At 38.6% G+C, this 15,340-nt stretch overlaps 3 protein-coding genes across 3 annotated transcripts; 2 read left to right on the top strand and 1 right to left on the bottom strand.

Annotated features, from left to right (window-relative positions):
- The first annotated feature begins 3,319 nt into the window (after positions 1-3,319).
- Positions 3,320-4,653, top strand: LOC124024253 (gamma-crystallin M3-like). The gene is made up of 3 exons (XM_046338245.1): positions 3,320-3,450; positions 3,800-4,039; positions 4,225-4,653. The coding sequence occupies exons 1-3, from the start codon at positions 3,442-3,444 to the stop codon at positions 4,516-4,518; spliced, it is 543 nt and encodes a 180-aa protein (XP_046194201.1). The 5' UTR covers positions 3,320-3,441; the 3' UTR covers positions 4,519-4,653.
- Positions 4,654-8,440: 3,787 nt separating this feature from the next.
- LOC124024249 (gamma-crystallin M3-like) lies at positions 8,441-9,508 on the bottom strand. Its single transcript, XM_046338241.1, has 3 exons — positions 9,350-9,508; positions 8,934-9,182; positions 8,441-8,769 (listed from the first exon to the last, which is right to left on the bottom strand). The coding sequence occupies exons 1-3, from the start codon at positions 9,362-9,364 to the stop codon at positions 8,491-8,493; spliced, it is 543 nt and encodes a 180-aa protein (XP_046194197.1). The 5' UTR covers positions 9,365-9,508; the 3' UTR covers positions 8,441-8,490.
- Positions 9,509-12,030: 2,522 nt separating this feature from the next.
- On the top strand, positions 12,031-13,598 carry LOC124024254 (gamma-crystallin M3-like). Its single transcript, XM_046338246.1, has 3 exons — positions 12,031-12,135; positions 12,538-12,804; positions 13,231-13,598. The coding sequence occupies exons 1-3, from the start codon at positions 12,127-12,129 to the stop codon at positions 13,522-13,524; spliced, it is 570 nt and encodes a 189-aa protein (XP_046194202.1). The 5' UTR covers positions 12,031-12,126; the 3' UTR covers positions 13,525-13,598.
- The last annotated feature ends 1,742 nt before the right edge of the window (positions 13,599-15,340 follow it).

The following is a 15,340-nucleotide window of genomic DNA, read 5'->3' as shown; positions in this document are numbered from 1 at the left end:
CTTATGTTTTTCAATAATTACTTCAGTTGTGATTTTTGAAATGACAAACACGTAGCCTATTTCTTATTGATAAGCGGGGTGTTGATAAGCAGGTGTTGATATTGGTGAGATATTTGCCTCGCTACCAATCTCTGTGAACAGATTTTCTGACAGTTACTTGATACTGATTTGAGGTCAAATCATTCCTTGGTAGAAATTGAAGTGGATGTATACTGAAAGCAACTATGGATACTCAATGAGAGCTAAACTCTAACCTTGATAATGAAAATACTGGAGAAACAACCTTTCAGCTAAACTTAGCATATTTCTCAATAATCTTGGATCCTTTCTCAAACTGGTCTCGGAGCATTTTGTATTATTCTGTACGTAAATTCGAGACACTTCATTTAGGTTTCGTATGGTATATCACCAATTTCGTGTGATAAGTTACGAATTACAATTCCTATTATATGTTACGAATTTGCAAAACATACAGTATGTTATGAATTTACAAAACGTATGTTATGTTACAAATTCTGGCTAGGTGGCTAACATTAGCTAGGTGGGGTGGGCCGTCATGATATGTTTCTGGCTAGGTGGCTAACATTAGCTAGGTGGGGTGGGCCGTCATGATATGTTTCTGGCTAGGTGGCTAACATCAGCTAGGTGGGTTGGGCCTTCATTGTAAATAAGAAATTGTTCTTAACTGACTTGCCTAGGTAAATACAGGTTAAATAAAAAATGTACAAATACATTTTAAAAATCTAGGTTAGATTTAAGGTTAGGTTTAAGTGTAAAAGTTAGGTTAAATGGGTAGGGTTAGCTAAAAATGATTAAGGTTAAGGTTAGGGGAAGTGTTATGGTTAGGGAATGTGGGTTAGCTAAAAGGATTAAGGTTAAGGTTAGGGGAAGTGTTATGGTTAGGGAATGTGGGTTAGCTAAAATGATTAAGGTTAGGGGAAGTGTTATGGTTAGGGAATGTGGGTTAGCTAAAAGGATTAAGGTTAGGGGAAGTGTTATGGTTAGGGAATGTGGGTTAGCTAAAAGGATTAAGGTTAGGGGAATGGTTTAGCTAACATGCTAAGTAGTTGCAAAGTAGCTAAAAAAGTAGTAAGTAGCTAAAATGCTAAAGTTGTCCGTGATGAGATTTGAACTTTCATCCTTTGGGTTGCCTTAGATTTCAAACTGTCTTATGTAACCATACTAAACAAATAGTTATCATACATTTTCTATGTTAGGTCTAGTCTGAGACCAGGCTGCATTTGTATATAATTATGTTGTCGGATCATTACCGCAAGTACTGCATGCAGCTTTTCCATATTTAGTCATCAGAGCCAACATCTTTGAATGTAAAGTAAAACCCTTAATGGCCCTCTATCATCCATCAGTAAAGTCAAGCATTCATCATTTCATAATTGGTTGCATTACTTGTATGCTTATAAAGGCCTACCCCCGAGGAAGTATTTAGAGTAATTCATGTCGTAGAGCATAAATTATTGTTCTTGTTTAGATTCCACCTCAAAGACTGACTTAGACTGCTAAAACATATTATGGAATTGGGGATGGGAACGTTGTGGTGATTCCCACGCGTAGCAGAGAAATAACCCTGATTGACAGAGCGGTCAGTGTAACTAGCTAGCATGCTAACCTTAGCTAGCCAATGAACGTTATATGAGTACAATTTAAACTAAGACAGGCGTACTTTAAGTCAGGTGAAAATAATTATTTCAGAAACTAACTACCAGCCTACCTGTCAAGAGATGAGTCTCAGCTAAACTGTGCCAATACTAGTTGTTGAGATGTTGAGGGCTGACATGTGTCTGACTCTTTCAGTTTTTGATAATTCCAGTGAAACTGTGTCGGCTTCCAGACGTCATTAATATTTAGACGTGCACAAGAACATAATCAAATAGTTATATTCTTTGTTCTCTTTTATCATTTCAGCAAGCTATACAATGACTTTACATAACATTAAGAACACCTGCTCTTTCCATGTAGACTGACCAGGTGAAAGCTATGACCCCTTATTGATGTCACTTGTTAAATCCGTCATTGTAGGCCGTAATTGTAAATAAAATATTTTGTTCTTAACTGAATTGCCTAGTTAAAGGTACATTTTTTTGAATCCAACTCAATCAGTGTGTTGTAAAATAATCATATCACACAATTTGACCATTTATAAAATCATCTATGTAGACTATCTTAATAAGTGAAATCCGACATGATCCAATGGATTATAATAATTAGCTGGTAAAAAAGGGAAAGCGTAAAAACCTTACTTTGCCCCCTTATTTTAAATTTCTCCATGGCAAATCGGTGAAGTGTAGATTCGTCACTAGTTAACACAGTCACAAAACAGGATTTTAAACCTAACTCTCACTTTAACCATAACACCGCTAACCTTAGCCTAACCTTAAATTAAGACCAAACAGCACATTTTTGTTTTCATGAATTTGTATGATATAGCAAAGTCTGACTTTGGCTGTTTTTATCTAGTAGAAACCCACATGTAGACTATTGAGAAAAGCTGTTTGGCTCTCAGTCGACTTGCGAATACGAAGAACTTTGCAGCGGAATAAATAAAAACATTGCCATGATGGTGGGTGGTAACGTTTAAAGAAAACAGCCCTGAAACGAATCGTAGGCTGAAAATAATTTGCACATCATCTAATAGGAAAAGATACGGAAGACTCACGGAAACATCCGAATTGGCACTTCAAGGCCAAATATATCATACTTTGACTAAAATGATGACTTACATTGTTGTGAAACGTCGTAGGTAGGCTGTGGCCATCATCTTTTAGCTGTAAAAAGTGAATTTCTACTGGTGTGTGTTAAATAATGATAAGTAAACTGCTGGGTTGGTCTCCTTACTCTGAGTTCCCCTAGCCTCTGTCCCCCTATAGGCTGAGTCACTGCAGGATTAACCGAGCATGACCTCGTGACCCCATCTGCTCCCAGGCCTGTTGACATCCACCTCTCAAAACAGTTGTCATGGTGAAAGACACATTCTCACTCCCCCCTAAAATGTGTATGTTAAATACAATAAACAAATCATTAAGATCCATCTTCACGGCCTAAAAAATGAAGTAAAAAATTATTGCACCATATATTTCATACTCCAAACCAATTATAATGATGGTGTTGGTCTTTTGTAAAACACAATCCAATACATGTAAAAAGTGTTTGTAAATACTCTTGTTAAAATATGATAAAAACAGCTACATGTTTTAAATACCTATGATCACATGATAACTCTAATACAGTATTTGTGCCCACTGTCTCTCTGCTTGTGCCAGCCAAGGACACAGCTGCACAAAATCAACAGCAAGAAGCAGCCTGCTTATTCATCAGGATGGGGAATTTGAATAACAAAAAGCCATTTGAAATGGTATAAGGTATAAAAGCTTGAGTGAACATGGCCTATTGGACAACATCCCAGAGCCGCAGCAAACAGACACCATGGCCAAGGTACAGTGCTGTATAGCTGGATTTTCTGCCCTAACATTAGCAATTTACTTTATTTAATTTATTTATTTTAGAATTGTTAAGTTACAGTTTTGATGTTTTTTTTATGTTCAGTAACGTTCAATTCCATTTGAACAGCTGTTCTTCATGGCTGAGTTTGTGTGGGCCTCATTTCTACATTTTACCATTTCATTGTTGATTTACTAAATTAATTACCAGTCGTTCTTCTTACAGAACAAATTGTTTACATTTCAATATTTAATTATTTAGTTGATTAAAAATTACTTTTGATTTGAGGCATATCCTTTTCCTCTCTGTGTTGTGATTGATGCCTTTTCGTTGGTTGCTCCAGATCGTCTTCTACGAGGACAGGAACTTCCAGGGTCGTTCCTATGAGACCAGCTCAGACTGCCCTGAGTTGACCTCCTACCTGAGCAGGTGCAACTCCTGCAAGGTGGAGAGCGGCTGCTTCATGGTGTACGACCGGCCCAACTTCCAGGGAAACCAGTACTTTGTGAGGAGAGGAGAGTATGGTGACTACCAGCGTATGGGCATGTCTGACTCCGTTCGCTCTTGCCGTATGATCCCCATGGTAAGATGGCTCTATTGGAAAACAACTTATATATATGAGGCATTTATAGTGTCATATGTATAGTATATATAGCTTAATAAAATGTATCAAAAAATGTAAGTATTTGATTGTAAACTGATCAGAGTCCTATTTAATTACTTTGATCATGTTCTTACTTTAAATATGTGTCCTTATTAACTTTACAGCACAAAGGACAGTTCAGGATGCAGGTCTATGAGAGAGAGAACTTTGGGGGTCAGATGCACGAGATGATGGACGACTGTGACTCCATCCAGGAGCGTTACCGCATGTCCGACTGCCAGTCCTGCAACGTGATGGAGGGCCACTGGCTCATGTACGAGCAGCCCCACTTCAGAGGCAGGCAGATGTACGTGAGGCCTGGAGAATACAGGAACCTCAGAGAGATGGGCAACAGCTCAGTGAACAGATACACCTCAATGAGACGTGTCCTGGATTCCTGCGAGAGCCAGCATCATTGAAGTCTGAGATTCTGGATTCCTGCGAGAGCCAGCATCATTGAAGTCTGAGATTCTGGATTCCTGCGAGAGCCAGCATCATTGAAGTCTGAGATTCTTATTTTACTGGCATTCAAAATAAATATTGGATAATTGAAATGCATGTGTCATTGTCTATGTATTACTTACCTAAACTTTAATGATCATTCTAGTACAAGTGAATGATAATATTTTGTCTCTAGTGCCTTCAGAAAGTATTCATACCGCTTAACTTATTCCACACTTTGTTGTGTCACAGGCTGAATAATAAAAAATAATAAAAATCTCCCCCATCTACAAACAATACCCTGTAACAACAAAGTGAAAATATGTTTTTAGATATTTTTGCACATTTATTGCAAATTAAATACAGAAATGTCCCATTTATATAAGTATTCAATAGTTTGTATAAACACCTTTGGCAGCGATTACAGCTCTGTGTCCTTCTGGGTAAGTCTCTAAGAGCTTTCCAAAAGTGGATTGTGCAACATTGGCCCATTATTCTTTTCAAAATTCTTCAAGCTCTGTGAAATTGGTTGTTTATTACTGCTAGACAACCATTTTCAGGTCTTGCCATATATTTCCAAGTAGATTTAAGTCAATACTGTAACTTGACCACTCAGGAACATTCATTGTCTTCTTGGTAAGCAACTCCAGTGTAGATTTGGCCTTGTGTTTGAGGTTATTGTCCTGCTGAAAGGGGAATTAATCTCCCAGTGTCTGGTGGAAAGTAGACTGAACCAGGTTTTCTTCTATGATTTTGACTGTGCTTAGCTCCATTCTGTTTTTTTTTATCCTGAAAAACTCCCCAGTCCTTAATGATGACAAACATACCCATAACATGATGCAGACACCACTATGCTTGAAAATATGGAGAGTGGTATTCAGTAATGTGTTGTATTGGATTTGCCCCAGACATAACACTTTGTATTCAGGATATAAAGTTAATTTTGTATTACATAAGTGCTTTGTTGCAAACAGGATGCATGTTTTGGTATATTTTTTATTATGTAAAGGCTGTTAATTAGTTAGTATTGTGGAGTAAGTACAATGTTGTTGATCCATCCTCAGTTTTATCCTATCACAGCCATGAAACTCTAACTGTTTTAAAGTCATCATTGGCCTCATGGTGATATCCTTGAGCGGTTTCCTTCCTCTCCTACAAGATACAGAGATGAGGTAGTCACTGAAAAATCATGTTAAACACTATTATTGGATACAGTCCATGCAACTTATTGTGTGACTTGTTAGGCTTTCCATAACAAAGGGGTTGAATTCTTATTGACTCAAGACATTTCAGCTTTTCATTTTTAATAAATCTGTAACAATTTAGAAAAACATAATTCCACTTTGACATTATGGGGTATTATGTGTAGGCCAGTGACCCTCAAACAAATCTAAATTTAATCCATTTAAAATTCAATCTGTAACACAACAAAACGTGGAAAAGTGAAGGGGTCTGAATACTTTCTGAAGGCACTATATTTCCTTTAGTGTCAATTAATGAAAGAATGCTTTTGGTTTAGGAGACTTGTTTATATTGTAGTCCTAAAATATGCACCATGCTTATTTCTGAAACAACTAATATTGCATATACTGTATGTGTTTATATCAGAGCCAACGTAGGTGCACGCTGCCACCTTACTACCCTGATACAGATTCAAACACAGCTCTGATGATTATTACCATGTTTACATCTAGACATTAATCTGAAGCCCACCAGGCACCAGAATAATGGATAGTCCATATGAATGATAGAAACTTATATACGGTAGGTGTCTGTGAAATCATCTTGAGTTGAACTTAGGTAATGCAATTGAGTAAATTGATCTGAAAAGGAACATTTGTAAATACAGACAACTTCATTATGTACAGGCCCACAACATTCACTTGCAGTGTTGCTCTATGTTTTGGGGATTGTGGGTAATTTGGCTCATTGTGAATTTCGTACATCTTGGGTTATTGAACTTAATGCCCTTCGTTTTTACAGTAGCAAATGGTCAGTAATTCTAATAACCGGCAAAGTCAGCTCTTCCAACGTGGAATCTGCTGGTCAAACTCCCGAAAGCACCATTTGAGGGGTAGAGTATGCAACCTACTGTAAAAAATAACTAACAAAATAACATTTGGCCATCATGTTGTCTAAGCCTTGAACTTATTTTGAATTTACTTGATTATTATGAGTTACACAAACAAAGGAATCTAAATTGAAACTTTGTTGAATTTAATAAATCAGGCCAGCCTACAATTTTTCCTAGGATAGCTACTGCAGCAAGAGAGTGAAGGAGAGGTTGCTAACTAAGTGTATGTAACTTTTGCTAGCCAGCTAACTAACTTTGGTACCTGGGGTGAAACAATGAAGCTTTTTTAGTTAGGTAGCTCCTGCTCCGCTCTTTGCTAGCTAACAACACTGCATCCAAAACTCATAGAACTCCAAAACTGATAAGGTGGCTGCAATAATGCCTATATTTGTGATCTATCCCCTTTCTAAACATATTGCATTATATTTACTGAACGTATTTATGGATTCAGGTTAAATTCTTTGTCCTTGAATCTAATTACAGATTATCTCAACATTTTGAATGGCGGTGACACCATGTCCCTTTGTCAAATTAGCATATGCCTGATTAAAATGGAAGGGTAGTCTTTGTAAAGGAGTGGTTTAGCATATGCCTGATTAAAATGGAAGGGTAGTCTTTGTAAAGGAGTGGTTTAGCATATGCCTGATTAAAATGGAAGAGTGGTCTTTGTAAAGGAGTGGTTTAGCATATGCCTGATTAAAATGGAAGGGTAGTCTTTGTAAAGGAGTGGTTTAGCATATGCCTGATTAAAATGGAAGGGTAGTCTTTGTAAAGGAGTGGTTTAGCATATGCCTGATTAAAATGGAAGAGTGGTCTTTGTAAAGGAGTGGTTTAGCATGCCTGATTAAAATGGAAGGGTAGTCTTTGTAAAGGAGTGGTTTAGCATATGCCTGATTCAAATGGAAGAGTGGTCTTTGTAAAGGAGTGGTTTAGCATGCCTGATTAAAATGGAAGAGTGCTCTTTGTAAAGGAGTGGTTTAGCATGTACAGTACATGTTTACAGGTTAGTGCTGTAGCCTTCTAAAACTATAACCAGCACCATTCACTTAGAAAGTGGATTATATCACAGTCTGTCAAATGTAAACACAACTGCAACTCCTTAACTCCTGAAATGTAAACACAAACACAACTCCTTTTCATTTTTGGAGGCATATTCTTGACACAACAGTCGTACAGTAGCTAGTAAAAGAGTTTAGGAGTGTCTGTTAACGATCTGTAAATAACTTTGGCTAGCTGGCTAACTAACATCGCTAATCTGCAGGCCAAAACAATTCACTAATTTACAGCTAGTTAGCTGTCTCACTGTTCTTTGCTGTCAAGTGTAATGTTACCCCCAGAACTGATAAGGTGTATCCACTAATGGTTCCATTTTCCTCTTGGTGACATGTCCACTTTCCAAGCCTATTGGCTCATGGTGACATGTCCACTTTCCAAGCCTATTGGCTCATGGTGACATGTCCACTTTCCAAGCCTATTGGCTCATGGTGACATGTCCACTTTCCAAGCCTATTGGCTCATGGTGACATGTCCACTTTCCAAGCCTATTGGCTCATGGTGACATGTCCACTTTCCAAGCCTATTGGCTCATGGTGACATGTCCACTTTCCAAGCCTATTGGCTCATGGTGACATGTCCACTTTCCAAGCCTATTGGCTCATGGTGACATGTCCACTTTCCAAGCCTATTGGCTCATGGTGACATGTCCACTTTCCAAGCCTATTGGCTCATGGTGACACCAGACCTTATGCACTTATCTTACTAATTGGTTCCTTTTGACTGATGAGATGGTTGTTATGCTCTGTTTTAATGAACTAGGACACATCAGGAATAATTACAAATCTAAAACTTTATTAAGTTAAACTAAAAAGTTGTGATTTTAACAGGAATCAGTGATACGTCTAATCGACATGAATCTATTCATGGAGCTGTTTCCCATCTCTCTGAGGTTCCTGTACTCTCCAGGCCTCACGTACATCTGCCTGCCTCTGTAGTTGGGCTGCTCGTACATGAGCCAGTGGCCCTCCATCACGTTGCAGGACTGGCAGTCGGACATGCGGTAACGCTCCTGGATGGAGTCACAGTCGTCCATCAGCTCGTGCATCTGGCCTCCGAAGTTCTCCTTCTCATACATCCTCATTCTGAACTGGCCCCTATACTGTTGATAAAAGCAACAGGTCAGACAGATATGGAACTACTGTAGATCCAACCAGTGGACTCATACATTTAAATGTCAAATCTTGTTGATGACATGAGTTCACGACCCTTGCTGTTGAAACTATCTGCATCAGCTAAGAAGCAGCTACACACTCCATTACTTACACTGGGGATGTTACGACAGGACCTGATGCAGTCGCTCATGGTCATACCCATCAGGCGCTGGTTGTCGGGGTACTCTCCTCTCCTAACCATCATCTGGTGACCCATGAAGTTGGGGCGCTCATAGACCATGAAGCAGCCGCTCTCCACCCTGCAGGAGTTGCACCTGCTCAGGTAGGAGGTGACCTCAGCGCAGTCGTTGCTGGTCTCATAGGAACGACCCTGGAAGTTCTTGTCCTCGTAGAAGATGATCTACACAGAATCACACAGTTAGTGCTCGATATGTTGAAATTAGTGCACTGATGCTCATTTGATTAGCAATGCCTTGTGTTTCCGATCCGACAGTCTTCTTTGGATGCAGGGCTGCTTGGATAGACCCAGAGAGATGGGCACGGAGGAAGACTTGCAGTGGCACTTACCTTGCCCATGGTCATGGTGATGGTGATCCAATCTCTTATCCAATTTCAGATGGAATGCTGGACCATCAACCTCCTGTCCCTTTTATACCTTGGACCACATTCACATCTCCATATTTATTGTTCTAGAACTCCATGAGTCATCATTCTATATTGTTGTGCAAGCCTGTCCTATAGTGGCACGTACTGAATGCCACGCTTATAACTATGTCACTGGGGGTAAAATAGAGGATCATGTTTGTTTCCAGCTAACCCTAGCTACCCTAATACTAGCTGAAGTAGTATATTAGTATTTTATCAAATATTCCAGATCAATTGAGATGGAACTGAGATGGAATTCAATGTACATTGTAGCATTATTTTATTGTGAGGTATTATTTTACTGGATAGTTTTTTTATTGCACTATGTACACTACCGGTCAAAAGTTTTAGAACACCTACTTATTCAAGGGTTTTTCTTTATTTGTACTATTTTCTACATTGTAGAATAATAGTAAAGGCATCAGAACTATGAAATAACACATATGGAATAATGTAGTAACCAAAAAAGTGTGAAACAAATCAAAATATATTTTAGATATGAGATTCTTCAAATAGCAACCCTATGTATTGATGACAGCTTTGCACACTCTTAGCATTCTCTCAACCAGATTCATCTGGAATGCTTTTACAACATTCTTGAAAGAGTTCCCATATATCCTGAGCACTTGTTGGCTACTTTTCCTTCACTGGTCAGACTCATCCCAAACCATCTCAATTGGTTGAGGGCAGGGGATTGTGGAGGCCAGGTCATCTGATGCAGTACTCCATCACTCTCCTTCTAAGTAAAGTAGCCCTTACACAGCCTGGAGGTGTGTTGGGTCCTGTTGAAAAACAAATGATAGTCCCATTAAGCCCAAACCAGATGGGATGGCGTATCGCTGCATAATTCTGTGGTAGCCATGCTGGTTAAGTGTGCCTTGAATTCTAAATAAATGATAGACAGTGTCACCAGCAAAGCACCCCCACACCATTTGGTTACTACATAATTCCATATGTCTTATTTCATAGTTTTGATGTCTTCACTATTATTCTACAATGTAGAAAATAGTACAAATAAAGAAAAACCTTGAATCAATAGGTGTTCTAAAACTTTTGACCGGTAGTGTATGTATTTCTCAAATGTAGGGAATCAGTAGTGTTTTATTAATTCATTATTGACCTGATAATGACTTTGTCCTCTGACTCTTATTTTGTATTATTTTGAGAAGAACCAGGAAGTTGTTTATGGTATGTTGTTAATGTGGTCAGACCAGTAAAGCTGACAAATAGTCATGTTTCTTCATCCAGTGCTTGTCCTCATGAAGTCATACACCCACCTTTAAAATAACCCTCTATCTACATCGTCTTTGTCCTGCTGAGAAATGTTGTGCTTGAGTTGAACTAAAAATGTGTTCAAATTTCTTTCATTTATGATATGCAGCAACTCTATAACTATATATTGCTAACCAAAATCGACAGCATGGGACTATAAGGTTCTATCTGCAAAAAGATGATTCTGAGAAAATTGGCTTTAATGTTTTGAACCCTCATTGGTTTGAATGGTGTCAGCCATTTTTATCTTGTATTCTTGTGAACTTGACATGAATTGGGGTAATTAGAGTATACATAGGAAGATAACATTGAAAAGAACAAGGCTATGTCAATAACTCAAGCCTGACAAAAATGCAGATCGAACCTTATAGTCCAAAGCTTTCAACATGTAATTACAATACAGAACTGTAAACATTTCAACAGATAAGGTTTATCAACAATTATTGAATTAAAAAGAAACTGGTCAAATACTGTTCTCAGTATACTGTGTAGATATGTAATCACCCCAATAAACACAATGTCAGGTAACTACAGTGCCTTGCGAAAGTATTCGGCCCCATTGAACTTTGCGACCTTTTGCCACATTTCAGGCTTCAAACATTAAGATATAAAACTGTAGAATCAATAACAAGTGGGACACAATCATGAAGTGGAACGACATTTATTGGATATTTCAAACATTTTTAACAAATCAAAAACTGAAAAATTGGGCGTGCAAAATTATTCAGCCCCCTTAAGTTAATACTTTGTAGCGCCACCTTTTGAAGCGATTAAAGCTGTAAGTCGCTTGGGGTATGTCTCTATCAGTTTTGCACATCGAGAGACTGAATTTTTTTTCCCATTCCTCCTTGTAAAACAGCTCGAAACAAACAGCTTGGCAAAAGGTCGCAAAGTTCAAGGGGGCCGAATACTTTCGCAAGGCACTGTAGCTATATGGTGTTTGTGCAACCAAATTAACTTAGTGTGACCAAGTTCACTAAGTGTGAGCAAGTTTACTAAGTGTGACCAAGTTCACTTAGTGGGACAAAGTTCACTTAGTGTGGCCAAGTTCACTTAGTGGGACAAAGTTTATTAAGTGTGACCAAGTTCACTAGTAAATATAATGTAACTGTATTTTGACCTGGTAAAGTACCATCTAGCATAATCACCCAAACTGAAGAATACGCCATGCTCTATGTCTGATGAGAACAATACCTGGCCCCCATGCTGCATTCAGCATCCAATAATAACTCATGTAGATGTGCTGTGTGAAATGTATACAAGCCCCACGTGGGCCTTGTGATGACTCATGCTATTTAGCACAAAGGTATGCAAGGTGCCCTGTGGACCCAATGTCAATATAAAAGTGCCACTGGATCGACACAACACACCGTGCCTTCTGCGTGTCATCTAATCAAGCTTCACCATCAAGCTAAACCAGCGTAGCCATGACCAGGGTAATACAGGGCAGGGGATTTGTATTCACTATAAGAGCTGACCATTGAGATATGAATATAGTGTCTTGTATAGCAGCTATAACCACAAAATCCTAATCATATCAATCTGTGAGAATAAAGCAACGTTTTTCAGCTAAATAATGCTAAACTATTTTTGTTTTATTAAAATAATATAGAGTTACTATTTGAGATCATGCAGTTGATATGCATTATATACAAAGTTAAGAATTTATAATGATGTTTTTAATTATTAATAGTAATGACAAATTAATCACAATCAATTCATAATGATTAACTATATTAATTATGTAAAACATTTAAAATCATAGCCTTTATAATCTTCTCAACATAGGTGAAGAGGTCATAGGTTAAATCATTTTCTCAATCAAATCACCCTCTCAGATCATCTTCTATGAGGACAGGAACTTCCAGGGTCGCAGCTATGAGACCAGCAGCGACTGCCCCGACCTCAACATGTACCTAAACCGCTGCCAGTCGGTCAGGGTGGAAATGGGCTGCTTCGTCATCTACGACCGCTCCAACTTCATGGGCAACCAGATGTTTCTGAAGAGGGGAGAGTACTCCGACTTCCAGCGTATGGGCTCCGTGATGGGCATGGGGGATGTGACCATGCTGGAGTCCATCCGTTCCTGCCGCATGATCCCAATGGTAAGACGTCCACAGTTGGAGTCCCACCGTCTCCTTGTGTTTGATGATGACATGATTAGATTTATGATGTTGTTCATGCTATTTCTCTTCATATAAAGAGTGCATTTTTATATTTTTGAGTAGCTAGATGTTCGTGAATGGTGATGAAGTTTGAGTTACTAGGACTCTGTACATATGATACTTGACGTGCTGTTCACCTGGGTCGTGTTCAGAAGGGCACACCGTAGCCAAACGTTTTGTAACAGAAAACAAAAATATTTCTTCTAATTGAACAAGTTTAGGTATTATCAAAACAGTTTGTCCCTAATGAATGTGGTCCAGGCCTCTATAACTGTATAAGTCATCTGACAAGCAATGATACTTATAATACTGGAAGCATAGAGTACACACCCGGTAGTAACTGTCAATGTTCTCCCTCCCCAACAGCACCGGGGACAGTTCAGAATGAGGCTGTACGAGAAGGAGAGCTTCGGAGGTCAGATGCACGAGCTGATGGAAGACTGTGACTCCATCCAGGAGCGCTTCCGCATGTCCGAGATGCAGTCCTGCAACGTGATGGACGGACACTGGCTCATGTACGAGCAGCCCCACTTCAGAGGCAGGATGATGTACGTGAGGCCTGGAGAGTACAGGAGTATCAGAGACATGGGCATGAGCACCATGATGAGAGTTCGCTCCATCAGAAGGATCATGGATGCCTGTGAGGGTCAGCGGCATTGATGCCTGAGATTCCTGCTGTCCTGACATCCAAAAGGCACAATTCTCATTCAATGTAATAAAACTCTTATTTTGAAGTACCTGTTCTCTTCTTTTTTCTATCAAGTCTAATCTACCCATGGTATTTAAATTACACTGGTTTATCCTGACATATTGCTGTCTTGGAGAGGGATTTCAAATGGTCTGAAAGAAAAAAAGTAATTTAAAAAAGTAATCATTTGATTTTGATACACCAAATGTGCACATAACATTCATTTATCAATAGCAAAAAAATGTACATATCTCTCTCTCTCTCTCTCTCTCTCTCTCTCTCTCTCTATATATATATATATATATATATATATATATATATATATATATATATATATGCATTTTCTCACTGGCTCAATTGATTCAAAGTTAACCAATGTTACAGTACATCAAATTATATTACTCAGAAAGCCTGCTGTACTGTAACCTCCAGTTTCTGAAACGTATTTTGCAGAAAACTAATCCTTATTGTCGATTGTTAGAATTATGCTTGTTTACATGTTCTCCACAGTACAATGTATAACCCATGGACAATGGACTGGTTTAGAAACACGAGAGAAATGATGTATAATCAATGGACTGGTTTAGAAACACGAGAGAAATGATGTATAATCAATGGACTGGTTTAGAAACATGAGAGAAATGATGTATAATCAATGGACTGGTTTAGAAACATGAGAGAAGTGATGTATAATCAATGGACTGGTTTAGAAACATGAGAGAAGTGATGTATAATCAATGGACTGGTTTAGAGAAGCTAGAGAAGGGATGTATAATCAATGGACTGGTTTAGAGAAGCTAGAGAAGGGATGTATAATCAATGGACTGGTTTAGAGAAGCTAGAGAAGGGATGTATAATCAATGGACTGGTTTAGAGAAGCTAGAGAAGGGATGTATAATCAATGGACTGGTTTAGAGAAGCTAGAGAAGGGATGTATAATCAATGGACTGGTTTAGAGAAGCTAGAGAAGGGATGTATAATCAATGGACTGGTTTAGAGAAGCTAGAGAAGGGATGTATAATCAATGGACTGGTTTAGAAACATGAGAGAAGGGATGTATAATCAATGGACTGGTTTAGAGAAGCTAGAGAAGGGATGTATAATCAATGGACTGGTTTAGAGAAGCTAGAGAAGGGATGTATAATCAATGGACTGGTTTAGAGAAGCTAGAGAAGGGATGTATAATCAATGGACTGGTTTAGAGAAGCTAGAGAAGGGATGTATAATCAATGGACTGGTTTAGAGAAGCTAGAGAAGGGATGTATAATCAATGGACTGGTTTAGAGAAGCTAGAGAAGGGATGTATAATCAATGGACTGGTTTAGAGAAGCTAGAGAAGGGATGTATAATCAATGGACTGGTTTAGAGAAGCTAGAGAAGGGATGTATAATCAATGGACTGGTTTAGAGAAGCTAGAGAAGGGATGTATAATCAATGGACTGGTTTAGAGAAGCTAGAGAAGGGATATATAATCAATGGACTGGTTTAGAGAAGCTAGAGAAGGGATGTATAATCAATGGACTGGTTTAGAGAAGCTAGAGAAGGGATGTATAATCAATGGACTGGTTTAGAGAAGCTAGAGAAGGGATGTATAATCAATGGACTGGTTTAGAGAAGCTAGAGAAGGGATGTATAATCAATGGACTGGTTTAGAGAAGCTAGAGAAGGGATGTATAATCAATGGACTGGTTTAGAGAAGCTAGAGAAGGGATGTATAATCAATGGACTGGTTTAGAGAAGCTAGAGAAGGGATGTATAATCAATGGACTGGTTTAGAGAAGCTAGAGA

The sequence above is a fragment of the Oncorhynchus gorbuscha genome, unplaced genomic scaffold (assembly GCF_021184085.1).
Source record: "Oncorhynchus gorbuscha isolate QuinsamMale2020 ecotype Even-year unplaced genomic scaffold, OgorEven_v1.0 Un_scaffold_1807, whole genome shotgun sequence".
In the NCBI taxonomy this organism is placed as follows: domain Eukaryota; kingdom Metazoa; phylum Chordata; class Actinopteri; order Salmoniformes; family Salmonidae; genus Oncorhynchus; species Oncorhynchus gorbuscha.
Note: the sequence above shows the minus strand (reverse complement) of the source record. Positions and strands in the feature narration are given on the sequence as shown.